The sequence below is a fragment of the Falco naumanni genome, chromosome 13, assembly GCF_017639655.2.
Source record: "Falco naumanni isolate bFalNau1 chromosome 13, bFalNau1.pat, whole genome shotgun sequence".
NCBI classification, from domain to species: Eukaryota; Metazoa; Chordata; class Aves; order Falconiformes; family Falconidae; genus Falco; species Falco naumanni.
The window spans coordinates 25,576,223-25,603,951 of record NC_054066.1 but is presented as its reverse complement, the minus strand read 5'-3'; the positions used below and the strand labels follow the sequence as shown (position 1 = coordinate 25,603,951).

General features: G+C 38.9%; 1 protein-coding gene across 4 annotated transcripts; it reads right to left on the bottom strand.

Moving 5' to 3' along the window:
* ZBBX (zinc finger B-box domain containing) lies at nucleotides 1–25,272 on the bottom strand. Of its 4 annotated transcripts, none has more exons than XM_040613829.1 (18): nucleotides 23,442–25,272; nucleotides 22,604–22,691; nucleotides 21,897–22,010; nucleotides 20,277–20,370; nucleotides 18,217–18,265; nucleotides 17,930–18,039; nucleotides 10,891–11,050; nucleotides 9,927–10,047; nucleotides 9,284–9,408; nucleotides 8,963–9,066; nucleotides 8,512–8,618; nucleotides 7,530–7,561; nucleotides 5,995–6,239; nucleotides 5,066–5,225; nucleotides 4,423–4,569; nucleotides 3,246–3,482; nucleotides 1,065–1,200; nucleotides 1–125 (listed from the first exon to the last, which is right to left on the bottom strand). In XM_040613829.1, the coding sequence occupies exons 2-18, from the start codon at nucleotides 22,669–22,671 to the stop codon at nucleotides 50–52; spliced, it is 2,085 nt and encodes a 694-aa protein (XP_040469763.1). In that variant the 5' UTR covers nucleotides 22,672–22,691; nucleotides 23,442–25,272; the 3' UTR covers nucleotides 1–49. The 4 variants fall into 4 exon arrangements, with proteins under 4 accessions (XP_040469763.1, XP_040469766.1, XP_040469765.1 ...); XM_040613832.1 differs by having other exon boundaries at nucleotides 1,097–1,200; XM_040613831.1 differs by having other exon boundaries at nucleotides 5,066–5,219.
* Between the last annotated feature and the right edge of the window lie 2,457 nt (nucleotides 25,273–27,729).

Sequence of the window (27,729 nt, the reverse complement as noted above, 5' to 3'; positions counted from 1 at the left end):
GTTTTGTTCGATATGCAAAGATAAAAATTGCATTAAGTTCTTTGCATGTTCACTGTAACGCAAGAACCTGTTGCTTATCCTCCAGAATTTCTTCCTCATCATCCATTTGGCTTTCATCCCAGCCCCTTGAAAAAAAACATAGCACAGTGATTTTCAGCAGCTCAAATTCCTCAAGCTACTCCGCTTTAAGCCTTAGTGACATATGTTCACATACATAGCACTAAAAGGCATGAAAACAGCTTTTGCCATATATTTTGCAAGTATACATACAGCTACTCTATTCACTTTTCCCCCAGTTTTTGTCACATACATTGTCAACTCTTAAACAAGCAGGAAGTAAATAACATTGTCACTATTGCGACATTAATGGAGAAATCCCTAATCCTAGAACAGGTAAGCTAGGAAAGTAGGTCTCATATGTAGTATCTGCACTACTTACAAATATTGTTTAGTTTTCTACTGACCTGCAATTTCAATATTATGAACACTGTAAAAAAAGCCAACTAACCACAAATCTCTGAATCAGCTATATTCACATAGCACCTAGCTAACCTCACAGTGTCTCACTGATCCTTACTAATTATGAGAACATATTTAGAAACCAAAGGCATACAGAATTTTGTGGAACTTCCTTGATTCCAGTCATCTCCTTAGTCTCCAAGGCAATAGGACAGTTAAATGTTGAGTTAAATGTTATTGGCTCACCTGCTCACAACTCCTCTTTTTCAAGGTACCTTACAACCAAAAGAACTTTGATGTTTTAAGTGATGTGCTTTATAGGTCTCAGTGACATATATTAACAAAAGCTAATGCATTAAAAAGAAACATAAGCCCAAAATTTATGGTTTGGAGTCTCAGCAACAAAATATATCACTTAATCTGAGCTGCCTGAGACTACTGGCTTGGAACACCAAGGTACACATTAAGTCACGCTAACATTTGTAATCAGCATTGTAAAGTGCAGTCACAAAGTCAAGACAATTTGTATTTCAGTTTTGGCAAGATGTTTGGCACATCAAGCATTTTACAATACCACAAAAACAATCTCAGCACGTTTAATTTACCTAAGAGTATCAAATATGCTGTGGTCTTTTACCTCCAGGTTTTTATGGAAATCTGTAGTATTTCTACATATCTTCTCTGAGTGTCTGTGGAAGGAGGTTACATCTTCAGAAGTTAAGCTGTAATGTTTTTCAGGACCTGAAAAATTTTAGGTCATTTCAGGAACAAATCTAAACAACAAAAAATAAAGCAGTATCTACAATATAATTTTTAAAGAATTTCACAATATCAACAAAAACTTGCCATGAAAAGTCTCAAAACAACTCTAGTTGATGAGGGATATTATGACAAGCCCTCAGATAAGTTATGACTTTTTATTTCACGGTTCCTGTATCATTATAAGCAATGGAGAGGATTTGCTTTAAGATGTTTATGCCAGCACAATATGAAACCTTATATATAGGGCCCACTAATACTTCTGCAACCTCAAGATAGAGTAGCAAATGTAGCACTCAGGTAGCTGACTAACGATAGTATTTATTTAAATGAAGTAACAGCATACATCCCACATTCATTAATACAAAAAGATCATACCCTAGGGTCACAGTCTATGCTGCTTAAAGGCACACATGCAAGTATGTTACTGTTTTCCCAGCTAGCCAAAAGTTCACAGCAGAGACATTTAAGTGAAATAAAGCGCAACAAAGCCTGTGAAGGGTCTGGAGAACAAATCTTATGAGAAGTGGCTGTGGGAACTGGGGGCATTTAGCCTGGAGAAAAGGAGGCTCGGGGGGACTTTATTGCTCTCTACAGCTGCCTGGAAGGAGGTTCTAGGCAGGTGGGCGTCGGTGTCTTCTCCTATAATAACTAGCAACAGGACAAGAGAAAACAGGCTCAAGCTACACCAGGGGAGGTTTAGATTGGATATTAGGAAACATTTCTTCACTGAAAGTGTGGTCCAGTATTGGAACAGGCTGCACAGAAAAGTGGTGGAATCATTGTCCCTGGAGGTGTTGATGCGGTGCTTAGGGACATGGTTTAGTGGTGGGCTTGGCAGTGTTGGGTTAGTGGTTGGACTTGATGATCTTAAAGGTCTTTTCCAACTTAAATGATTCTATGAAAAGCATGCCAAGAAAGCAGAATGAAAAAGGGAGAGAAAGAATGGGGCAGCTGAACAATAATCTCTCTCCCTATTCTTCTCTGAGCATATTTCTCATGGATTTCATTCTTCAAGCACTAACAAGAGAAACTCTTCCAAAAACACATGGGTTCTGAAGAGTGCATATATATTAAAAAAAAAAAAAAAAAAAAAAAAAAAAAAAAAAAAAAAAAGAGAGAGACAGCTGTCCTGAAATGTGGTATTTGGAAGCCTCAGAAAGGCTGTATAAGAGCTGTTTGAAAAAATACAGCAAAACCCAAAGCTATAAACATTTTAAAAGATAGAATGCTCTAGGATCATAGCCAGGACCTGCCAATACGAAAGCACCATAGCAACTCATAAGGGACGGACCGTGGTACAGCCTAAGGGATGCAGTCTATCAAGGTTGCTTATGGCACAAAGTGTCTTAGGCACTTGACCTGTCTCCTCATTGAGATGGAACAGAAGCATCCCAATCATTTTTCTTTTCTTGTATTCAAAGAACAAAACCAGAATTCACTCAATTCTGTTCAACCATAACCAACTGACCTTGCCTGCCTGCCACCCCCCCCACACTCAAAAAACAAGGAGATGGCTTAGAATGACAGAGGAAAGGAGGCTGAGTCAACCCCAGAATGAGAGGTACTCTGCCTTATTAGTGGCAGTTCTCATCAGGACAGATTTATAAAATTTCCCATCCGTCTTTCCCCCTTCTTGCTACCCTTGCAGCAAATCACATCTAGCTTTTAACAATATCTGGGGTGTTCATTAGTAAATATACAAGGAAAGGATACCTACTTAAAAGAAACACATGATCTGAAATAGTAACCTAGCACATCCTGCAGATTTTTGCAACAAAATGGAAGAGGTAAAAACAACCTAGAAGTTCCGTGAAACAGTTCGCTTCTACTAAATTACAGGTAGGTTAAAATCCAATTGAATGGAAATAAATCACTGTTCAACCACATAACTCTTGCATTTTCAAGTAGTTTAGTACATTCTTGCACCAAAATCAGTTAGATCTGAGAGGGTAAATGGAATAGCTACTTGTTTTCATTATGCTACTTGTAAACATGAAGCAGGGGGGAAGCAGTATTGCCCCTACCTGTGTAAGTTAGTAATTCTTTTTCCAGAGTAAGTAGGGCTTCTTGGTCAGCAACATATTCCCAAAGACACTCATCTTGTTTAGTCACATCAGCACACTTTCGTTTTGGCGTCTCAGTATGAAGTGTCAACATACGCGTAGGTGAACTCTTTGGTCTTGGTTGAGTGTTTGTTGTACAATTTCCAGTCAGTTTAGAATGTAGCATATTTGTTGACCAAGGTCTTCTAGAATCATTCCCTGAAGTAACAGAAAAGGTCACAAGTTCTAGTAATTCAAGATTTCACACAAAAAAGAGTATTTGATTTTGGCTCATTGATGACACTAATTGTAGTTAAAATTATGAATTGATCTGAACAGATTATTAATTTTGCTTAAGATTTTAGATTATTAAATGTTAATAAAGTAGTTATAATAGTATTTGAAAGTAGCACCTCATACTTCTGGGGTATCTTTCAAAAAAAGAAAACAACTTAAATATTATGTGTAATGACACAGATTTTGGGGGATGAGAGAGACTAAAAATGTGTGCAGAAAGCTTAAAACTTTGGTTCTGTCTTTATTTAATTTAAGGTAACAGGAATAAAATATAGACACTTTCAAATATTTTCTGGGATCCAAAATTGACAGCTTCAATTCCTGCACATAGCATTTTTAAAATTAAAATGCCAAATTGGTTGCTTAAAATGAGAGAAATAATCTAAGCTACATTACTTGAATGGAGACAGTTGAAACAGAGAAAAGTAACTAAAAAGCACAGATGTAGTTGTGCATTACTTGTTTCCTTCTTTCTTATAGTTCATGTAATAAGATTTATTTCAGCGGCATGAAGAAATCTTTCATTAGATCAAAGCCATACCATACTGGATGCCGCAAAACACACAGCAATACATAATCTTGTTCTAGACAGTTTACTATCTAAATATTCAAGCTAAGAGGGGAGTAATGGGGTAGAAACTAAGCACAATAAAAAGCATTATTAGTGAACAGCTGGAAGAGATAATTTTCAACTCAAAGGCCATTCTTATGGAAACAACGCCATTATACCCAAAATACCAATACATAGATGAAGATATAAAAATCACCTAAACTCAAGATAATCATCCCAGACAGCACCTCTACGTTTATACACAAGAAAAATTAAACTATAGTAGGACCTCAAAGTTGTCACTATCCTTACCTGGGTATGGCCTCCACGGTACCATCAAAGGAGAAATTCTATTTTGAGCCTCCATAGTTTTATTCAACTGACTTTCTAAGACACCTTGAACTATAGTCTCATCAGCATACTCACTTAAGCTTCTTTCAGTAATCCACCTTCCATTTCCTGAAATTTAAAAGTATTAGAGGAAATTATTTGCAGGTTTTGTGTTAATATGCATTTACTGTTACTATAATTTGCTGCATTTAATGTGTGTGATGTAAAGAAGTCTTGCAACAAGCTTTCTACACAATGTAAAAAAAAATAAATCACATATAACACTAACAAGCTTAAATTCAAGTTGTATACTTGATTAAATTAATATTCATGTTCACCAATCAGATGTTGTTTCATATACACCATTAAAAGCAATAGGAACCTACTGGAATCACGCTTTCAGGGGCCACAAAGAAGCATATAAATTTATGGCACTATATTTATGTGATTTACTTCACGGTAGCATGTTTATCTTTCAGAGCACCAGTTGTGTGTGTTGGCATGACTGTTACCCCAAAGTGACTTCTAGAAGTAAGCTAGACCAAAGTTACATAAGAGAAGGATATCTTACAGCAACAGTGATAAATATGTATATTGATTGAGGAATTTATTTGTACACCATTACCTGAAAATGTTATACTACTGTCCACGGAGCTAGAGTTAGCACACAGTGAAGAACGTGCTTCAGAAATTACTTGTTTAGGGTTTGTACCCACAGCAAAGAAACCTTCAAGTCCTCGATACTGTGTAGAAACGGATTTCTGTCTTTTGGCTACATCCTGTAACTTGAATAAAACACAAAGATATTATAAACAGGAAAAGAAACAGGCAACTTCATAAGTTGCCCTTGCAAGTTATAATTATAAAACGCCCATTTAATAAAATATGGAATGATTCTGATAGCCTGGTGGAATACATATTCGTAAGGATGCTGGTATAAACTTCAATTGCTAATGTTGTGGCAGTTTGAGTCTATTCTACTGTGGACATGAAAAGCAGTTTTTCTTTGTTTGTTTTCACTTATCTTCGTGTACACCAGCTAAAGTACTGTTTAACAATGCCTCCAAATCAAATGTCCCAACCTCCTCTATGATTTTTTTTGCTTTCAATTTTATCTTCAGCAAAAGAACATTTGAATAATTTAGGTTAGATTGACTGACAATCAGTCAAGAGGTGAAGTGACCTTGATAATAAAGTGGGAAGAGCTGCCTTCTCCCCAATACACCTTTTTTGTGTATCTGAGACTAGTTTGTTCATTCTTTTGCTTTTTTTGAACATTAGCAGAAGACTGACAATACAAAGTGGAAAGCACAGAGGCCTTCATCCCCTACATATGAAATATGGTAGGCAGTGCTAAATCTCTGATTAAAACTATATTCTTGATTGTTTTGGGGTGCAGTTTCTGGAGGAGAATGGGGAAAAAGGGTGGAGTATTTAATAGTAAACACTATCTCAGCTGATTCAGGAACACTGTATGTTGCCTCATGCTAAACAGGTAAAGTAGATTAAGCAACATAATTTATCTATTTAGCAATCAAAGATATAATATTTTACCACTGAAGATGACGTAGTTACAGGCAAAACCAAACTCTGACTATTGCAGACACTACCCAGTTCTTGTGAATCTTTATTGGTTTGCTGCAGTCGTGCCTCAGGCAGATATTTATTGCTCATTAGTTCAGCAGGGTTAGAGATCTCAGGTAGTTCACAGGAGCCAAGTGATCTTCTCACAGTCTTTAGTTCAATGCTCTCCTTTTGCAACGTGTTTCTTTCAAGATGACTGCAGGCAACCATTTTTTCTACAAAACAAAATCATGAAAAGAGGATATTTTTTTTTAAATGGAAATAAATATGAATTACAACCTGCAAGCCTATTATATTTTCTTCATGAACTTCATATATGAAACCTCCATTTCAGTTACCCTTAAGCCATAAAATTAAAAATTAGAAGAGCTGACTTCCATTAGCTTCCTGTCTGATACCCAGAAATGTCAACATACATAGACTAGACTTATCAGGTAGCAGTACCAGTTTCTTATCTAACACATATCCTGTACATCATTGCCCTATGAAAACATTAAATTTTGATAATAATCTTAACACGTTTCCAACTACTACTTCATGCTAATGTAGGGGTTTTTTACATTTACAATGCTATAATTTAACCAGAGCCAGTGTAAGAACAGTAATACTAGCAATTTCATAAAATTTCCTTAAAAGCAGTATAATGGTTTGAAATATACTATCAGGCTGTGAATGACTCTGCAAGCTGTTTTTCTTTGTTTATACAAGACATAGCCATTTAATTTTTTTATCCTGTGCCCAAAGAAGTACACAAATCACATCATATTAGTCAGTTCTTGTTTGCTTTTTCACATTTGAAGACTTAAATAAGCAGTTTCTTGAAGTAAGCACAATAAGAACAAGTGCTACAGTCTGAAGTGCTGGAGCAATTGTTCAGTACTTGCAAGAAAAAGAAATTAATTACCCTTATGTTCTAAATATTTCTTAATATTAAAAAGTGACAATATATTCTACACAGCTTTAGGACGCAGAGTAAGATCTTTAGGACTCCTTAAGCCACAAAATAAAGCTGCTAAACTTTCATGGTGATTTTACTGACACGCAACCAGCACTGGAATACTCATTCAGAAATTATGATCTTTCATGTAGAACAGGTAATCATTTATACAGTTTCTCAACCTATCCACATAAAAGCATTTTTCCACATAAAAAGGACATATGCCATACATTAAATCTAATATACTACAGAAAAACTGATTGTAAGATCGCTCCATCTGCTTTTAACGGGTTTGTTTTCAGTATACAACTCATTGAGGCAGTCTCTTCCTCAAATTGGACTCACAGCTGTGAGATTACTGTCACAAAGTATGGCTATCATTTTGAAATAGTTTGCACAGTCCATCGAATTGTTGTCAAGAGACCTGCATAGCTCAGGGAATGGTATATAATTTAATGACTTTTAATCATTTTTTTTCCAATTATCATAGTTGACCACTCCATCCTATATGAGAATGGTAAAACTGCATACGCTGAAGCATATTGTACAAGTAACTTTCAAAATTTACCTTGAGAAATTTCTTCAGAAGAAACCAGGTTTCTGTCAAGAGGAAAAGGTAAAAACATTGAGTGTCAGTGGAAGTTAAACAACAAGATTACTTTCTCATTATGCCTACAGTTTCTTTTGGCAAAAGTGTTGGTACTGTGTTGTTCTGATCTGCAACTGCTGAACCACTTTGAAAGAGAGGAAGGAGGAAAGACCAGAAGAATATTACGTAACAAAACAGATCACATCTAAACATAAATAAATTTTGGGAGATCAGAAGAATTGCACATGTATCATTAATTATTAGGACTCTTAGTTTTGCCTGGTATTACAAGATTAGTCAAGCAAGAGTATCTTAAAAGTACACAACACTGACCAATTACAGACTTGCCTGTATGCTAGTCCCTGCTCCCACTGAGATAAGAACGTACAAAAGAGAAATTCTATCTATAATTCACGACATACATATATAAAGAAATGTATCTTACATGGTTCAATATTGGAGCAATCATGCAAACAAAATAAATTTCAAAGTGATGGCTCTCTAGTTACAGGAAATAAATATACCTTGGTGGCTCACTGACAAAGTCAAAGACACAAACTTACTATTCACTAACTTTAAAGTCATGTTGTATGCCTGTTAACTGCCAAACTGTTCTTAGAATGTCTTACAACCTAGTCATCAAATCACTAGGTCATTCAAATTAAAACTTTCAAGGACAAAAAACAGCAAACACAGACAGGACTCTTGGAAGAAATGCAAAGGAAGGGAAAGCAGTTAAAGCAGGGTTGTGATACTGGCACAACCTACCTCTTGCACCACAGACAAGATTTGTATCTTACCATGCCTTAAAGCAATTTACAATATACAGTCAAGGATTCTCCCCTTTCCTATGAAGTCTGACTGTCTGCAAATAAAAGCAACTGTTTCTTACGAATGTAACTAAATCACAGGATAGGATTATTCCCTTCTCTCTCCCAAGTAATCTCTGCTTTTCTGATACCTTCCACACTGCTTGAGTGGTTCAGTTTTTCCTTGCTTATTCATTCCCATAGCCCCAGCTTCCATTACCAAAAAGTCAGATGATTCTTCCAAGTCCTTGCCATAAGACTAATTACAAAAACAAAACAAAAACATATTCAACAATAGATTGAAATTATATAAAAAAAACAAAACAACCAACATTGACTCAAGTGATTAAAGACCCGTAGATTTCATTTTTGTATAATTTCTGTATAGTAAGGGTCCCTTAACACAACAGGTAAAAATTGCAGGAAACTTTTGGAAAGATAAATTTTCCACATTTGTATGGAAAAGATAGACAATGTGCCAATGCTTTTTTTTAATTAGAAATTATTTAATTGTTGATATGTTAAACATTTGAAGTGGAAACATTTAAACAAATCACTGCAGATCACTTTGAAGATTTATGAAGCTCTTTATTAAATACTTACATCATCAAGGAATTCAATTTTCAAAGAGGACTCTGAACTTTCAGAAATGGCGTTGGGTACTTCCTCTCTAAAAACAGATGTCCAGTATCTCCTGACCTCTTCAGCTATGAAATATTATTAATTAGATGCATTTCACTTTTTCCTGTTCAAGATACACTTATAAAAATGCAAACTTTTAATTTATTACAAAGTACCATAAATTTGTTATTGCTTTAAGTAGAAATTGCTGAAGCGTGTAACTGTTCAGTAATCACAGCAAAAAAAAATCCCAACAACCCAAGTATTTAATAGTTAGATTCAATAAACAGAAATCTATTACACCTGTTAAGTCATCAACACCATCATCATCTCCTCCTCCTCCTGCAACAGCAGCCTGATGTACACTCAGTGTTTGCACAGGCCTTAAATCTTTAATGCAACTACCAGAAAGTCGATCAACAGGAGTTCTAAAAAAGGAGAAGAAATCAATTTTAAATAGTCATCATCTTTTAATATATATCACACCACAGTCATTAAAAAAAAAAAAAGCCACGCTACTTTGTGCAGCAGTATTAACTGCTGCTGAAAAGCAGCAACTCCTTAATTTCACTGAGATGACCTCACACCTCAGGGACTAACAAAACAACTCTGTAGTGTTTATAAAAGTATCCTGAAGATCGTACTTCCTTTTCTGTATAAAAGCCCTGTAGCAAACGCCCCAAAATCAAGCAACTAACTAAATTACCAGTCTTCAAATTCTACAATAAATTAATAGTAAAAGAGAATCCCTCCAAATACTCCCTGTTCAGTTATTTGAAATATTAAGTCATCAAGTCTGGTTATAATGGTTATTTTATGAAAATAAAGCACCCTGTACACAGTCACCTTAACTTTTGATAACATACCTAATATTTTAAGTTTCAATGGAATTTTTGTTAATGCTATTAAGTATTTCTTTCATTAGTAACAGCAACTTCAACAATACCTTCTGTATTTCTTAAGCAAGAGTTTCTCCATGTAGCTCAGGCCATCCTTCTTGAATTCAATTTGAATAGGTTCCTTCATAACAGTAAGATTGGCCTGTACCTCACAAATTCCCACAGATTCTATTAGAATTATTTAAAAAAAAATAAAAAAAAATGTATGCAGCTATTCAGGTTTATAAACTTGCTGTTTAGCATTTTGAATGAACGTCACACTAGTGGTCTATGCCTGGTTAAGTCTTTGCATAATTCCAAATTTACATGGCCAGTGGTATTATATTTACACAACACAGTCAGTAGTGGGGATAGCCAGTAAAAACTCACATATTACAGCCTCCTACATAAAGGAAAATTACCACATCGGAGGCAGGGGTAGCGGGCAGGGGAGAGCAATCCATGACTCCAGAGATAAAAATCCCACCATATCAGAGGAAACAAGGAAAAAATAATAAAAATTTAAAAGTCAGCATAATATTTTTAATACAAAAATACACAACGACTGAACACCATTCATGGACTAATACTTCAACTGATTGCATCTTTTCACTGGGACAAAGAAGTGAGAGCCTGTGGAAGGCAAGCAGAAAGTGCACTTTGTTACAACATAGGAAATCCTGAGCCATGCACATTCCTTGTCTCTGTTGAAAGCTGCAACTTCATGCTTGACGATTCCAGTTCATATTAAAGTCTCATGTGAGAAACAATGCCATAAAAAGGTACAGGGACACAAGCTAAACAATCTGGCCAATGCCACAGTTCTTCATAAGATTTGGGATAAATACTAATCTGCACATTATTAAAAAAAACTTCAGAGGTTGTTAATTTATAAAGGAACACAGAGAGAAAACGTACAAAGAAACATTTGCTATTCTAACAGAACATCTACCTTCACAATCAAAAATCTGCTAACTCACCAAAATGTTTTCTAATGTTTTTAAAATGCCATTAAAACAGAACAAATCGTACCTGATAGGACCTCACTGGCACACAGTTGTTCTCCTTCCCTCCACTGAAGCAAAGCTTCCTGAAAAGACTTTGCAGATTCCTCCTCATTAAACGTTCCATTTAGTAATAATCCTTTGTCCTGAATTTCAAGGTCTGTACAGTTTGATTCTGAGGAAAGTTCCTAAACCAGTTCCACAACATAATTAATACAGCACATATGATAATAATCCTCTCCCCAGCTACAGACAACAGCAACAACATTTTCAGTATCAGCTATGGAAATGCAGCTCCCTATTTTCTAGGCTTAGTCTTGCTAGCTACCCTGTTAATTGAGATCACTCAGTTTTTATGTGGTCTTGCTCACTGCTGAATTACAATGCTCTATCAAAAATCAAATAAGGTACACAAAAATGTTCGTATAAGCATACAAAACCCCCCATTTAACTTAAATGCTTGTAGTAGGCAGAAAGCAGTAGCCATGGACAGTCCACATCCTATGTGATCGGATGGCTATTATATCAGACATGAACAGGGGTCAGTGGGCTGTGCAAGTCTGATAGCCTAATCCCTTCCTTGGCACACTCAGAAAAACTTAAGGCCACTTTACCTAAGATGTCCTAAACAATAAAAGGAATACTTTTTCCTGCACTGTACAGTACCTCAGCACTACCTACTGACACCAGCAGAGATGAAAGCTTGTCTAATATGACCTGATGCTTTCTATCTATTTTCTTCTGCTCATGATTAATTTTCAATTCATTCAGATTTACTTCCTTGATGAAGTCATCAACAACTTCTAATTTTCCAGCGTGTACACTGGCTTCTGTCTGTTATTGAAACATTATGAAACCATTAATTTATTGTAAACCTACTCAAACTTTTCATCAAACAGCATATTTAAAGCAGGTAGGTAACCACATATTGAAGAGTAATGGTGACATAAACACATAATTTCAATAATCAACAGTGTGTAAATGTGTGAGAAAAAATTCAACAATCTGAATATTCCATTAGGTACCACACAGGACAGCCTAAGTGAGGCATTTCATGCAGCACGTATCATTTAAATTTATGAGCTATGTACTTTATTAATGAAGTTCTGCTTACTGAAGCTCTTCAGTAGACAGAAGCACATCTGTAGAGGTCGTCAACAACAGGAAAATGTTCATTTAGGGGACTAACTGAAATACCAATTCACACAAAAAAAATAGCCCAGGAAAGTCCAAATTACAATGAACTAGAAGAATTTGACTGAAAATAGCTACAGAAGGAAGGTAAGTTTCACTCACACTGGGACTTTACTGCTTCGCAAACTATTAGAACAGAGAAAATTGCTGCAGAAATGTAATATGAAGATTTTGATTACCAACTCTTGATTGATTCTCAAGCAAAAATAATAAATGTTTTATATTCATCCTTCCCCTATGCCCCCCTCCCTATGCACAGAAGGAAAGATCCTTTGTCTATAAAATCCTCAAGTAAGACACATTCTTACCATGAAAGTACAAGAGCAGAAAAGGTACAGGCAGAAAGTGTAATCAAAGTCAAACATGTCAAGCAGCCATTGCAAAAGTAGAACGTACTCACATCTCCTCCTTTCCACCTACTCTACACTCTAATCAACACAGAGACTTTGCAGTTGCTGGTTGCACATTAAGTGGTACTTGTGACTTGCCAGTACACAGGGCAACTGCCTGCTGCAAACAGTAGTTACTGTTTCTCTTCGGCAGCCTTCCACCAATTCTTACATTGCAATGCAGGATGCATAAGGTTCAAAGTTTACCACATGAACATGCGTGCTTTGCCTTTTTCCTCAATCTTAATAGGCCACAGTCATCCACAATTGACAGCAATTCTGTTTTCCCCCCCAACATCACCAGCATGCTGCTAACACACGTGGAGATCACAGAAGCATACACTTAAAGAGGGGAATTTCTCTCTGTAACTGCCCTTCTCCTTGGCTCCTTCTGTTTCCTACAGCACATACATTCAAAAGTACATAGCTAAAGATTGGGTTTTCTTTTGCACCACATGAAAAAATAATCTTAAGCTTACAGCAGAAGTCACATTCCTTTGAAGGAGGTAATTTAATTGATGCAGCTTGATACATCTGCTCTCTTTCAGCATGCATAGTTGCGTTATGTATAGCTCTTTTTTGTACCCTGGCACACGGTATATAGTAGCAGATCAATATTTGAAAGGCTCACCCTGCTGTGTTACTTGTATAAACAACATGAACATCCTCATTGAGATTTTGCTCAGTCACGTCAAAATACTTAAGCAAGAACTGCAAAACTGATTTTAGAGAATACTTGCAAAGCTTATTTGTTCCAGCCTCATATTAACCCTCCCAGCATCTGAATTCAGACACAATTTTTTCCCTACTTCAGTGTCTAACCAACCTAAACTGGTTAGGCATCAAAAACATCTACTCACAAAGCAGCAGGCAGGAAGGGGGTAGGAAAGAGTCCAAGGCAAAAGCAACATGACCCATCAAGAAAGCTGAAAAGCACTTCTCTGGATTCTCACAACTAGTGTGATTGCCTGGAAATTTTCTGGTGCATATTTTCTCTAAAAATGGCCTTTCCTCCTCACTCAGACAGCTAAAACTATTTTGAGAATTACATAACCTCACTTGGTCTGTAATATCCTTCCCCCTTTGAAAACGTGGAATTAGAGCTACTGTTTTCTATTCCAAATGCAAAAGACATCTTTTGCATCCCTCTACTCCCTGCACCCTTTCGTTAGCTCCCTTTATTAATAGAGGTAGTTTCTAATTAGTTTCAGGGTAGGACTGGAGTAAAGAGGGAAGATGAAAAGGCAGGAAGGGGGAGGGACAAAGAGAATCATGACAACTAAGGTGGAATTCTCCTGACGCAGACAGAATGATCACAGCACTCCATGATTCTCTGTTTAAATCTTTGTACTCTTCCACTGAAATGCTGTATAATCTTTAATCCCCACAAATAAACTCGCAACATCTCAACCTAGTTTGTTTACCACCAAAAATGAGATAAGTGGCTTATCGCTTTAAAAAAAAAAAAAAGGTCTAAAAGATGACACATTACAGATGTCAAGACTTATCATGGTTATCTTACTACTGCCATCACCCAGTTTTCAGTTCTGCATTTAAAAGATCTGCTACACTCTTAAAAAAAAATATATCCTACACAGTCTGCATTTAGATGCATGTGGTGAAAAATTTTTATATCCGTGCAAAACAGCTCATGCAAAAACTTTTATACCCACTGCAGAACTCAGGATAGCACATCATCACAAAAAGATTATTTATTGCTGGCTTTTTGTTACTCACAGGATGGCATTTCCTTCTGTAACTACCTTAAATTCTCACCTGAAGTTTTTCCATCAGATGTTGTAATCTTTCTACTAACATACTGTAAGCAAGGATCATTTTGGCAAGGACCTATTTATCAGACCAACAGCTTTAACAATTTACTGCATTAATAAAAGGATTGTATTTCTGGGAAAAAAGAATGAGATCATCAAATAAATTTTAGCAGGATAACAGAATGGCATATCCACCGACATCCTCAAAAAGTAAAACCTGCCTTCATGAAATCATGAAAATTTTGGTAGAACCAAAATAGTTAAATCAACTTACACTCAGTCAAGACCCTATCTACATTTTCTATGTTTATGTTAGCTTGCATTCTCACCATAAAGTAACTTTAATTCTTTGTAATCATAACACTGAAATAAGAATCCAAACATTTTTTCATAAACTATTCCTGACGTGGCATCTCTTGGATTCATTAAATACAGCTACAAAACAGTCATCATTAACACAGGAATGAAAGAAAATGAAAACAAGCATAATGATACAAATTCAAAAAGGTATTAAATAAGTAAATAGTACCATTCATCAAAATCAAATTTAGAACAACAGTAAGAGAACAAAAACAGTGGGTTTGTCCAAAAGATAAAATCAAAAATAATGTACGATTTGGTCCATAAATTGTTACAACCCATTTATGAAATGCAATCAAATATTATGCATAAGAAATTTAAGTTTGTTACAATTAAGTGTTATACAATAATTCTAGGAGGAAACTTTACTACTGTAATTATAAAAGTATATTTTTTTATTGTTCCATAAGACATATGCAACAAAGCCGCATGTTAGAAGCTGAGTATTACTGTGCTGAACATTAAAATTACACACAACTTAAGTCTCCACTGTACTGTATAACATTTTACTTTCATCACACTTCACTCCTTTGGGACTGGAATCCAAGTATGAAAGAATCAGGAATGCCAGAAGTGGCATCTGACACAATTATAAGTAGGAATTCAGAGTTTCAAGGTTCTTTATAACTGTATTTAAAATACACGCAACAGATTGTTAAATATACTCACACGGGTATATAATAGTCTTTGACTAATGAACAAAGACCTTTGACCATTTTTAGTACTTACAACCTATTTTTTTTCTAAACTGCCTGACATCCAACAATTTGGAAAAGTTTCAAATAGACCAGTAACAGTATCTCAAAGAGCCTGTGTAAAAACCTCCTGAGCCAGCAACTCGCCACCTATTTCCAATCACATAACACTACTGTTGGATCAACGGAACTCAGTTTTCCCGAGGCATGCATAACTATAAAATCCATCAAGGTCCAAGGAAAGACAGCGTGATTATTCCCTGCCCCCCTTAAGTATTGCAAAAAACCAGCTACGCTATTTGCTTCTACCAAAATTCTTTTAACTGAACAACTTTCCACTGAATAAGAAAGACACACGGGAGAGCCTGAAAGCAATCCCTTTGAAACATGAGCAGTGCCGAAACAACGCGTCCTTATCCAGCGGTTGCCCTAATCTTACAAGCGCTGTTGGTGAGCCGGGACCAGTGGTGAAGCACTCGGGAGCACAGCCGCACCGAAAGCGCGGGGGGGCTGGGGGGGCGGGGCATTAAGGCAAAAGCCAGCCGTAGTCCGATGCAGCACCGCAGCAGCGATGCCTGGCGCGCAGCCCCGCGCAGAAGCCGGGCAGCAGAGAGAGCGCAGCAGTGAGACATGCGCGCCGAGAGGCGGCAGCAGTCGGCGGGGGCGCAGCGCGGCCTGCGGGGGCACAGCGCCGCCTGGCGGGGAGTCCGGGCACTGCAGCAGCGGCGCCCCCCCGGCCGGGGCAGCCGGCCCGCCCCTCCCTCACAGGTAGCCCCCCGGGGCGGGGGGGGGGGGGGGGGGGGGGGCTGCCCCGGGAGGGGTGCAGGGGTTTGGGGTGGGGGGGACACGACTGCCCCGGGGGGCGCCGCTCAGCCGGCTGCACAGAGTTCTTAACGTCTTCGTCACTGCGGCTTCGGCAGAACAAGCGACCGGCTCATCTAAAAGCCGGGATTGACGGTACAGGTGGGATTCGCACGTTAAAAACTCGCAGGGGGAAAGAAAAATAAAATAACATGAAATACAAATCAAACGGCACAGTTTGCACTGCTGGGGATGTTCGCCTTTGCTGCACACAGGGCATTAATTTGTAACTTAGTGTTAATGAAATTGAGGGGGGCAGGGCAAGAAAAAACCCCAACACATTAAACTGACAGAACAAACATCCCGGTGGCTTTGATGTTGGATAATTCAAACAGAAATTTAAAATCCACAGGTATTTTTTTCTTAAGGAAAACCATTCAAAAGACACACACAAATAAAATACACGTTCCTTTTATTTTGAGTGTTAGCAGCTCCAACTGATTTAATTTGCCATAAAAGCAACACAAATTCACCGTGGTGTGTATTACAAAGCAGCGAGAGAGTTCAGGAATTTTCCCAGAGAGGTGCTACTTTTGGAAAAATAAAAATGGTATTTCTTATTCAACAATGGAACTACTCTATTTGCACAAATTACTTCAAAAATCTAATAGTACGAGGCTACGTCACATTTTGGAGGCGAGGTTTCCAGTTTATACTTGGTAAAAGGCAAAAATCTACTTACTAAATATATAAAATCACTTATAAAATCACCTCCTATTTGATAATACTCATTTCCACTTTAACATAGCCTGCAAGTGACAGAGAGAAGTCAGAACTAAAAATCTGTCCTGGTGCTTATCAAGGTATTTAAAATTACAAAATATTCATGGGCCACTCAATTTTGCCCTATTTGCCTGTAACCATACATCTTCTTTCAATCCTGCGGTAGTGTTCTTCAGTTAAGTAAGAGATCAGTCTCCTTCAGTCACATTCACGTGCTGGGCAAATTACTAAAAATACAGCTTAAAGAAACTCCCTGTTAAAGAACTGGGAGCAGTTCTGATAACAGAATCGTTTAAGCTGTTTCTTTGCCATTCAGGGACATCAGCACATAAAACCTCCCATCACCTTGTGCACCCTAAGTAGTTATCACACAGAGAAATCCTAGAAATAAAGTGGGTATCACCAAAATATTTCGGGAAACAGACAAGAAAAAACATGACTATGATTTCAAAACCAGAAAGATAAGATATGCAAATAAAGTAGGATCAAATTGATCTCAAATATTTAAGTAACTTTTTCCTCTAAGGTGCTGCACACCTCTAAGGTGCTACAGCACCTCAAGCTGACCATCTAAGAGAAGTCTTATTTTTCCTAGCAGAACAAACTGCAAAAATCTTCAATTCACCAGAAAAGCTAAAGCTAAAAGTTCAAATGAGCTCCTTGACTTCATAATTTCAAAGTAACAATACTGCCATCAAAATGATTCCTTTCTATGGAAGGTGCGGAGTCAGGTAGGACAACGACTTCCGCAGACTACCATAATACAACTGCGCGGTACAGAAAAGTTAACATATGGAAAGGTAACATCATATTTAGACCTGCACCTATGTTTTCAGCATGCACCTATGTATTTCCATATATAGGTCTCTTCCATAAAGGAGCCTGGATGTGAGTTCCAGGTCACCTTGTCTGTGCAGAACACACATAGCTTATGACCTGGGCACACCCCAGGTAACTCATTTTACAACTTATTGCTCCATATAACATATGTATGTCTAGATACTGCCTATCTATAAAGGTCCTATACATACACATTATGTTCTGTTGTTATAATTCTTAAGCCATTTACTTACCAGCTGTATGCCCTTAATTTCACATAGTTCACATGCTATCCCCTTCACTGCAGGTTTTTCAGGAGCTACAGCGTTTACCACTTCATGCTTAAAAGGTTCTTTCACTGGCTCTAGGGGGGGAAGGAAAAAAAAAACCAAAATAAACCCCATACAAACAACAACCAAAAAACCCCAACCACAGTACTCCAGTCTCTGATTTCTTTATTGCTTCATTATAGCAGCTTCCAGCAACCAGAACCTCTGCCAGAAGTTTGTGAGTTTTCATTTAATAACAAAGTTGTCTTTACCTGGAATCTGTTCCTTGAGTATTTGAAACTTCATTTTTCCCGAAGAAGCCTATATGGAAGAATATTTACATATATAAGGTGCTAATGAAAATGAATGAAATTGTAACTTTTACAGAATTCAAATACTAAAATTTCTAGGAAAACATCTAAGCATGTATTTAAAAAGAAAACTCTATGTGTTGCTCATGACAGCCATGAAATCTATGACCAGTTTCCCTCCCCATTCATGAAATGACATCATCCTTGTTTGCCCAGCCAGGTACGTGCCGTTTGCCACAAGCACAGACCTGCAGGACTTCCATAACCACCGTGACTTAAGCTCAAATGTCAAGCAGTGAAGTCTACTGCACATATATTTACCTATAGTTTGTTACAGAGGGGAGGTGTTAGCTTGTTTTCCTTCTTCTCCTCATTACATGATCTACCACCCCAGTAACTAATAACTGTCAACATTTTTGCTCCTCAGTTTTTCCCCTGCAGATGGAGTCCACGCTGCATCCTCACTTCTGCCCCACTCCTATACATCTGCAGGCATTTTAATTTCACCCTTTTGAAAATTCTGCTCCATGCATCTTTTCCTTAGCCATCACAGCTGAAATCTGAAGTCTTTGAAGTAGTAACAGCTCTGACTTAACTTGTCTCAGAAAAGGGGAAAAAGAAAGAGGTGGGTGAAAAAAAAAACTTTTCATTCTGATCCCCTCTTCCACTCACAGGCAAGTACGCAATTTTATTGAAATTGAGTGTGTTGGCTGAGAAGACCTTCATACCCAACTGCTGCTGCTTCAAAAGTCTTCAAATAGCAACTGCGATGGCTTGGTCTGAAGTTCTCAGTCTGTTTTTCTCTTCAGACTTATATAAGCTTTGTTTCAGCCAGTTTCAAATGGTCTCTCTTAATTAACAGCTCTCATTTCAACATAGCATATGTAGCATGGCTTACACACACAAAAAAAAAAATCATAAAAGAAAGCCCTCTTTTTATTTCCCACCTGGTCCAATTTGCATGCCCCTCCAAACACATCAGTGTCTGCTAATGGAAAGAGGAAGTATCTCTTAGGCTGAATTAGTTTGGATTTGGGGATCCCCTACAGACTTTTCATACTAATTCATGGAACAAGTAAACAACATAAGCTCTGTTATCGCAATTGCTATTTTAACAGCACTTGTGAATGTTATTTGATGATGCATACACCTAATGCTTGCTTCCATGATGTATAAAGCCTCAAGGACAAGAGCCTAAGCTATTAAAATGATGCATTTATTTTACCATAGAATGAAATATTAAGACTAAGTTATTACAGTTGCAAGTGATAACACTCCCTACAAGGTCCAGTCTTCAGCTACTTACAAATTTGACTGACTTCTACCATTCCCATACGTCTGCCTTATCCTTAATATTTCTTGAGAGTTTGAGCAAAATTCCCCTAGGCATTTTCAAAAGAAAATAAGTGGAAAATACCCCGCTGTGTACAGATTAAAACGAAAACAAATTTTTCAATGATTTAGCAGGAAAGTTCTACATACCTCCATTTAGGTCTGAGCAAGGACATCATAGAACAAAAGTCAATTGACAAACTTAATCCACATTTTAAAACACGCAGAAGCACTGGGACCAGTGCTGTTCAACCTATTTGTCAGCAACATGGACAGTGGGATCAAGCATACCCTCAGCAGTTTGCTGCCGACACCAAGCTGTGTGGTGTGGTCAGCGCACTGGAGGGAAGGGATGCCCTGCAGAGGGGCATTGACAGGCTGGAGAAGTGGGCCTGCACAAACCTCATAAATTAGACACTTGCAATATTAAATCTGTAGACAAAATGATAATTTGCTATCTATTACAATGAAAAAGCAACAGATCACCAAACAGATCCTGATGTTCCTCCAGCTCAATGGAACCATAAGTGTGGCATGGAAAAATAAACAATCAGAAATTTTACTCAGAAGGTGCTTAACCCTTTATTTTTACAGTATTTAAAATTCCCATGTTACATAGTATAAATCTAATTCTAGATCTCACTTTGTTTTAAATAGCTTTACCTGAAAATACACTGATAGTTTACTACCTTATGATTTTTTTCTTTGCTTTGTGACAGAACTCGGGCTTGGATGGTCATTGGTCCTGCCTGTCCGGATTTCCAGTGATAAGCACTTGATTTCCTATGAACCAAGAGCAAGAAAGAACTTACAAATTATGTCTTCTGTAAGCAAGAGAAGCACAAAGGCTTTCCTTCAGGTTTTCCAACGATAACAAAGTATCACAGTAACAAAATACTTGTCTATATAATCATAGGTTCCCCAAAACACAAACGCCTTCCACTGAAACCTGCTTCACATGTACTTTAGTAGTAGTAAATACATCAAAAGTAAAAGAAAGTACTTTTCAGACCCTCAAATTGGCCTAAGTTTTTAAATGCAAGAAAATCCCATCAATTCTCTAATGTTGGTTTTAGAAGAATAAAAAGTAATAGTACACTTTAGCTAAGTCTTCATTGTCCCAATTTACTTTAAGGTATTCATCCAACACAGCTAAAATACAGCACCTTTTAATCAGCCACGGACACACATTTCAATGAGCATCAGTTTAGATATTGACTACTATTATGAACATGGAAGATAGTGGGGAAGAATTTCAGACTAAGGGAGATTAAAGAGTGATGTTCAGCTTTAGCATACTGCATAATGCACTACATCATAATATTTAGCAAGTGTTCCAATGATTGATCTACTTTGTTTTACAGAGAACCAAACACAGAGTAAAACAAACTAAAGCCTACAAAACAAGCCATAAGGAAAACGTAGAGGAGGGAAGAGGGATGGTCTTCCCAACAGTGGTGCAAATGCCAGTGAATCCTGTCATTTGAATTCACCTTAACAACACTATCAGAGCTTACAGGTACAAGGCTGTGAGAACAGTACAAGAACAAGAGCCAGGCACTATCTGGAAAACAGTGCCTCAACAGCTCCAGGAAAAGTCTACCAAGCTGCAAACAGCAGGCCCTTAGCATTACCAAGAGTAAGACACCAAAGTACCCAAAGCCCTTGTATCTTCAGTGACAAAGTGTATCAGGCAGAAATGAAATGGAAGCAGATGTTGCAGAGATTTGCTAACATTCAGAGTGAGCCAATAACAGAGCTGAGAGATTTAGACTTCCACCCTAGCACTTGCTTCATTAAATTATGCCTACTTCCCAAGCCATGCTTTCCATCATACAGAAAATATCTTTCTGAGAAGCTACACAGATGCATGCAAAACAGGGTCAAAGCAGAATTAAGAACAGCATCCCCTTTAGAAACATCAGTAATAAGACTGAAATAGTGCAGGAGAAACTACTTTCTGTCTCCTGCTTTAAAACTAATATGAGAAATCCAGTTGGAATGGGAAAAGAGGAAATAAATGAGGAAAAGGGATCTCTGATGCTGAAGGAATATCTCTGCAAGGAATTTATTAGTTTACTTAAAAAACAATAAACAAAACAAAAAAAAATAATTTAAATGCCACATGGGAGTTTAAAAATAAGAAAGTCTTAGAGTAGCAAGTTTATAATTGGGAAGAATGATTCAAGAAAGGAGACTGAACACTCTTGTGAATTCCAGACTTTGCAAGAGACCCTACCTGGGGTGAGGAGACGTGTGGACAGAGCATCTCATTGCATTCCTTTTTTTCAAACAGAAATTTAACCTACCTTCTCTCTTCTTTTTCTCTGCTCATCTTTAACTGTAGTTGCCGTAGTTTCTTCTCAATCTCTTCATTTTCTGTTTCTAACTGCACTTTCTCCAACTGCAATTCTCTGACAGTTCTGGAGGAGTTAAAGTAGTAAAATATTCATTAGAAATTACATGAAAGACAGCAGGGAATCTGAAGAAGTTTAAAGTGGCAAGAAAAAAAAAAGCTACAAAAATTGTCATTAAAGGCACATCACCCTTCTACCTCTCAGTAAGACTGAAAAAAATTCTGGAAAATTTAGGGCAGGTCAGGTCCAAACTCCTTGGCCCCAAGGCTACCTTATTACAGAGGGGTATGCTGACAGTGATAGGGCCACTCCAATATAAGCTTTAGACTAACCAATATAAAACTGATCCAATTGTTTCTGTATTCACAAAGGTTTGTTGCTTAATTATATTAAAATAAATTATCCCAGTGAATTCTTTAGCATTGCTTGTTTACAAAGTATATATGTTAAACATATAGACAGTTATAAGACCTATAACTTAGAAAGTAGATTAAAGCTTAAGAAAAGAAAGGCTTAAGGATAAAAGTACAGGGAAAAAACAAAACATCATGATTCTTCTTGCTCTTACACAAATAAGCTCTTCTACTTAATGTTGCATTAAAACTTATTTAAAAAGATGAAAAAAACATCTCTATCACAATCAGATAAAATGCACTTACTTTGCTTTTAATCTCACTGAGGTTCCAGTTTTTGAGCCTGGAAGTACTACAAAATCATTGATGTCCATGATACACAGTATAACTTCTTCTAAAAAAGAGAATTTAAATGATCTACAGTTAGCAACCTGTTGAAATGGGAATTCAATTGAAATTAAAACAGTAAAAACTTGTTACAAATCCAAAAATATTAGTGTATAGAAGGAGAGAAATGGAGCACAGAACTTGTTATAAAGTGCCAATAAAATCCTAGAGCAATTCTAAATTAAATTTAACTGAAAGAAAAACTTTTTATTACATTTATGATACCAGGGAAAAAAATTTACTTGTCTGTTTCATTTGGGCAATTCCCTAAAGTTCAATGGAAGCAGTTTAATATTAAATAAAACACAGCTTTCTTGAATCAGACCTATAAAAAGCACAGAGAAGGAGAAAATTGTATCAATGGCTATGAAGTCAAACCATCTCAAATGATTTGGAAAGATAAATGCCTTTTGTCATATACAGATTGATACAAAAGAATACAGGAATTTGCAGAGCAGTTATTCCCCACTCTCAAAACTTCAAGACATTGGTATCTTAAAGACAATTTTTCCCCTATGTTGTGAAATACTCTTCCAACAAGCAAACCGATGCAGCACGGAGTCCAAACTGAAATTTAACATCCATATCCTGCCCACACTAGAATGTCTACAGTGTAACTTGCACAGACTAAGCAGGCTGCTGGAAGAAACACGCCAACACTCAATTTCAACCACAGTGCCAAAACTGAACATTTACTTGTGTTGCTGGAATGCATATGGAAAATGAAAAAAGAAAAGATTATACTCCAGAGACTTACAGTTGACAGGACGTTTGGAAACTGTTCTTCCACTGTTGGCTATCAGATTCCAGCTGAAAGCAGGAGTTAATTGAAACTATGTCGAGAAGCTTAGTATTTTAAATACATCAAACGTATAACTGAGCTCAAGAGCAAAAGCTCAGCTGCCTGTTTGCACATAACCCTGAAAATTACCATTAATACAGCTAAAAAGTGTCCAAATATCTCCATCCATAAGGCAAAACACCTGCCAACGGCACATTAGAAACAGTTAAAACATCTGGTGCCCCAGAATCTAAAAGCAATGCCATTTCAGTGCTGACAGAAACGTCAGATGTGTGTACAAAACACGCTTCTTACTGTGCCGGAAAAACCAAGCACTCCATTCTTTCTTAGCATTTTGAAACAATTATTCTTTTAGCACATTCCAAGATAAAACAAGATTCTATTAACTTTGAATAGAAGAAGGTTCTTCTATCGGTGAATGTGTGCTAGCAAGACTAGCACATCTAGACAGGCAGAGATAACAAACTGGTTTTGATGTAGCCCAAAGACTACTTCATAGTAAAACTGGAGGCAGATGACAGAAGCCAGCTTACTGAGCTCAAGGACGGAACGTAGTTAATTCATATAAATTATACGGGTTTTTAACATATTCCACAGAAAGCAAATATTTAAAGAGGTAACTTAAAAGTTGTGATAATATCAGAGTTAAAACCACCTACAAAGTTTCAGGAATGCAGTACTACTAAGGGCGGGGGGGCGGGGAGGGTGTTTGTGGAGTGTTGGGTTATAGGTAACGGGGAATATAGATAAGACAGTAGATAGATGGAAGGTGATCAAAAGCTCAACTGTTCTGAGCAAATATATCAATTAATGTAATAGCTATTTGAGCATAAACCTGGTTTTTACAAGAGCAGCCATTAAACACAAACATTAAGATTCAAAGTTAAACATGCCTCGTTTGGGGAAATAACGTACCCTTAGCTTGTATGACATCCTTAAGAACCCATGAGATGGGCTGTCAGGACTGCCAGGGAAGTCCACCAAAGGCAAGGACTAACATGGCAAACCTGAACTCCGCAGAAACAAATTCTGTACTTGGAAGTGGACTTAAAATTTGAATACAGACAAGAGTTCCCTTTTTATGTGTGCTTTTTGTTTAATCAATCTCCTTTCTCTTTGTAATACACAAGACAGTTTTCCTGTGAGGCAAACAGTAAGTCAACTCATCAACATAAATAAATCAAGCATTAATTATCCACATCCTTTCTGCCTGCTCTTCTACACACACTACTACTCAAATTTCATCATTCTAGCAGATTCCTCTGTGCTGCTAGTGGATATGCAGTGCAACTGAACAAAAAACAACAATGCACTCTTATTTCTGCTAAATGAAATTAAAGTCAACTTAATTTTAAAGCCTGCATACATAAAGGAACACAAATTCCATATACCCTATATGTCAGCTTAGCTCAAATTTCTTCCTAATCAATTTAAAGATAGCTTTATAACTTAAAGACAGCTGAAGATGTGTGCAGTTTATTTCAAACTATAGGACTTTAACTAGAGCAGACTAAATTCCAACAGCTTTCTCACATCAATAAACCCATAAAATCCCAAGGGATACTACCGTATATGTAATAGCTCACATCCAATTATCATAACCATGAACATGGATTTCATGCTAGACTGAGTCCTAGCCACTTACCAGTAACTCAAACCAAACAATTTCCTTTGAAGAATTCTTAGTGTAACGAAGGATTTGTCTATCATTGCTCTCCACCCATTTGCTGTTAATTGTGTCAGCTAAGACTCTGAGACTTCTGCTGGTCCTTCCAAACATTTAATGTTTCACTAATTAGCAAAAAAAAAAAAAAAAAAAAAAACACCAAAAAACACTAATTGCCTAGTAAATCTGCACTTAACAGCTAGTTTAAATCCAGCATCTGGGTATGGTCATGTAATCTCAGTCTCTTGAGAGAAACTCACATTCTCCAGGCCCCAATACCTGTGACATCAGCCATTTCAAAATTCACTTTCTATTTTTAAACAAATTATCCATTTCTATGTTTAATACCATACAACATGTATAAAGTAATATCATGAAAACCAGATTAAAACATCTAAATCATGCTTTCCCTAAGATATTTACCCATTGGCAATTTTGTCACACATTGGAAAGATGTATTGGCCCAATGACACTGACCAGCCAACACCTATTTCTGCCAGTTGTGCATCTTCAGTCTAACCAAAAATCATGGTTTCAACTACATTCTGAGAAACTTCACACAAAAGATGGTAGCAGAATGGTCTCTGTCTTTCCATGCAGCATAGTTTAAAAAAACCAAACCAACCAAATAAACAAAAAACCTCAACCAACCAAAAAACCCAGTCACATTATCAAGTAAGTTTCAAGTAAGTTGCAGGAGAAACTCGCCTTACCATCCACATCGTATAGCTACAGTAACTGTCCTGCGAACTCCTGCAGAAGCATGGCCAGAAGTAAGCAGAGCAAGTACCGAAGCAGGTGGGGATACGGCCAGGTGAATCAACGGAGCAAAGCCAGTACTTGCCTTTAATGCTTCTATCAAACTCTAGGCTCTGCTAAGCAAGGCACAAAGATTTCAGTCAGCGCAGACGACAGCTCTAGGAAAACACTGAGCAACGCACAAGGGCAGATGAGAAAAGATATTAGAAACCCCTTGTCGTCAAAGCAGCGGGCTTTGGTTTCTGTGTCGTTACCGGTGACTCTGTGTTTCAAGACTGATGAGCGGCGGGGATGAACGGAACTGCCGGGAACCGTAACCTGAGCCCAGAAAGCCGTAAGGGGCCGCGGGGGTAAAGAGAGAAGCGTACGGGACGAAAACACTTCACAGCTGCAAGGGCGAGGGCACTCCCAGGCAGAGTGTGGTGGCACCTGCACCTGCCCCCAAACGCTCCCTCAGCGCTTCGGCACCGGCCTCGTGGCAGGCGGCAGCACCCGGGGGCGGCCCCGCTCAGGCGGGAGCCTTCGCCCCTGAGCGGACACCCCGCCCCACCGACGGGGCTCCCCGGGCCGCGGCCGCGCCACCCCCCGCCCCAGCGCAGGCCTAGGGCATCCGCCCCCGCGGTCCCGCTGGGCCCAGCGCCCCCCGGCCGCCGCCGCGGGCTCGCTCTCGGCCTCACCCCGCGGGGTCCCGGCCCCGGTCCCGGCTCCCCTCAGCGCCGCAGCCGCCGCCCGCCCCGCCACCGCGGCGCGCCGTTGCCATGGCAGCGGCAGCGCGCTGCGTCACCGCCAGGGGGCCGGGGCCGGCCGTGGGGGCTGAAGGCGAGTCCATTTGGCGCTGTGGGGGTGGGGTGTGGGAGAGACTATTCCGTGCGGCGGGAGGGGGTGAGGGCGTGCGGCGCTCGGCTCCTCTGCAAGTGCCGGCGAGGCCATGTTGGCATGCGGCTGAATACAGCCCCCGGGCCAGCACCTCCGCCTGTGAGCCAGCTCTCTCAGTTGCCCCAGGGCTGCCCTGCCGGCTCCACCCCGGCAGATGTTTCCATGATGGCCCAAAGAGCCCCACATGCCAGCCATGGCTGAAAAGGCACAAAGCCAGGCCCTCCTGGCTGCCGGCGCCCCACAGCTGGCAAGGCCTCTGGGCCTTCTGCTCACTGGCTTTAAAGCTGACCACGAAGTCCCCTGGAACCGAGCAGGCCTGCTGCTGTGCTGCCACACACCCATCAGCAGCCAGCGGGCTGAGCGAGGCCCTCTGAGCACCCTGCAATCCTTACTGCCTCCACATGCTCCCGGCCCTGGGCTGCGGCCTCGAAGCCTGTCCTTTCTTCACGTTTTTTTCCCCACAAAACGTGCAAAGGCTTTTCAACAGTGAAAACAAAAAATGTGGCCTGTGTTTTCACACCAGTGCAAGGGGTAACACTTGTATGAATTGCAATCCTCACAGCAGAAGTGGCAGGGGATGCCCTGGGAAGGGGAATTGCCTCAAATTTTATTGACTGTCCTCCCATACCAGCTGAGGTAGAACTGGTGGGATCAGTCTTTCAGCAGATAAACCCAGCTGGTATGTGGCTGTGTTGCAGAAGGCAGCCATATCCTCTTTCCCACTGCTTCTGCTGCCCGTCTTCCCATCTCTTTTCAGCCTTTATTCCCAAAGCAGCTGGTGGGGCCGCCCCTCGCACCCTGGGCTCAGTGTTGGGCCCCTCAGCGCAGGAGGGACCCTGAGGGGCTGGAGCGTGTCCAGAGCCGGGCAGGGGCTGGGGCACCAGCCTGGCGGGGGGCGGCTGGGGGGGCTCAGCCTGCAGAAAAGGGGCTCGGGGGGGATCT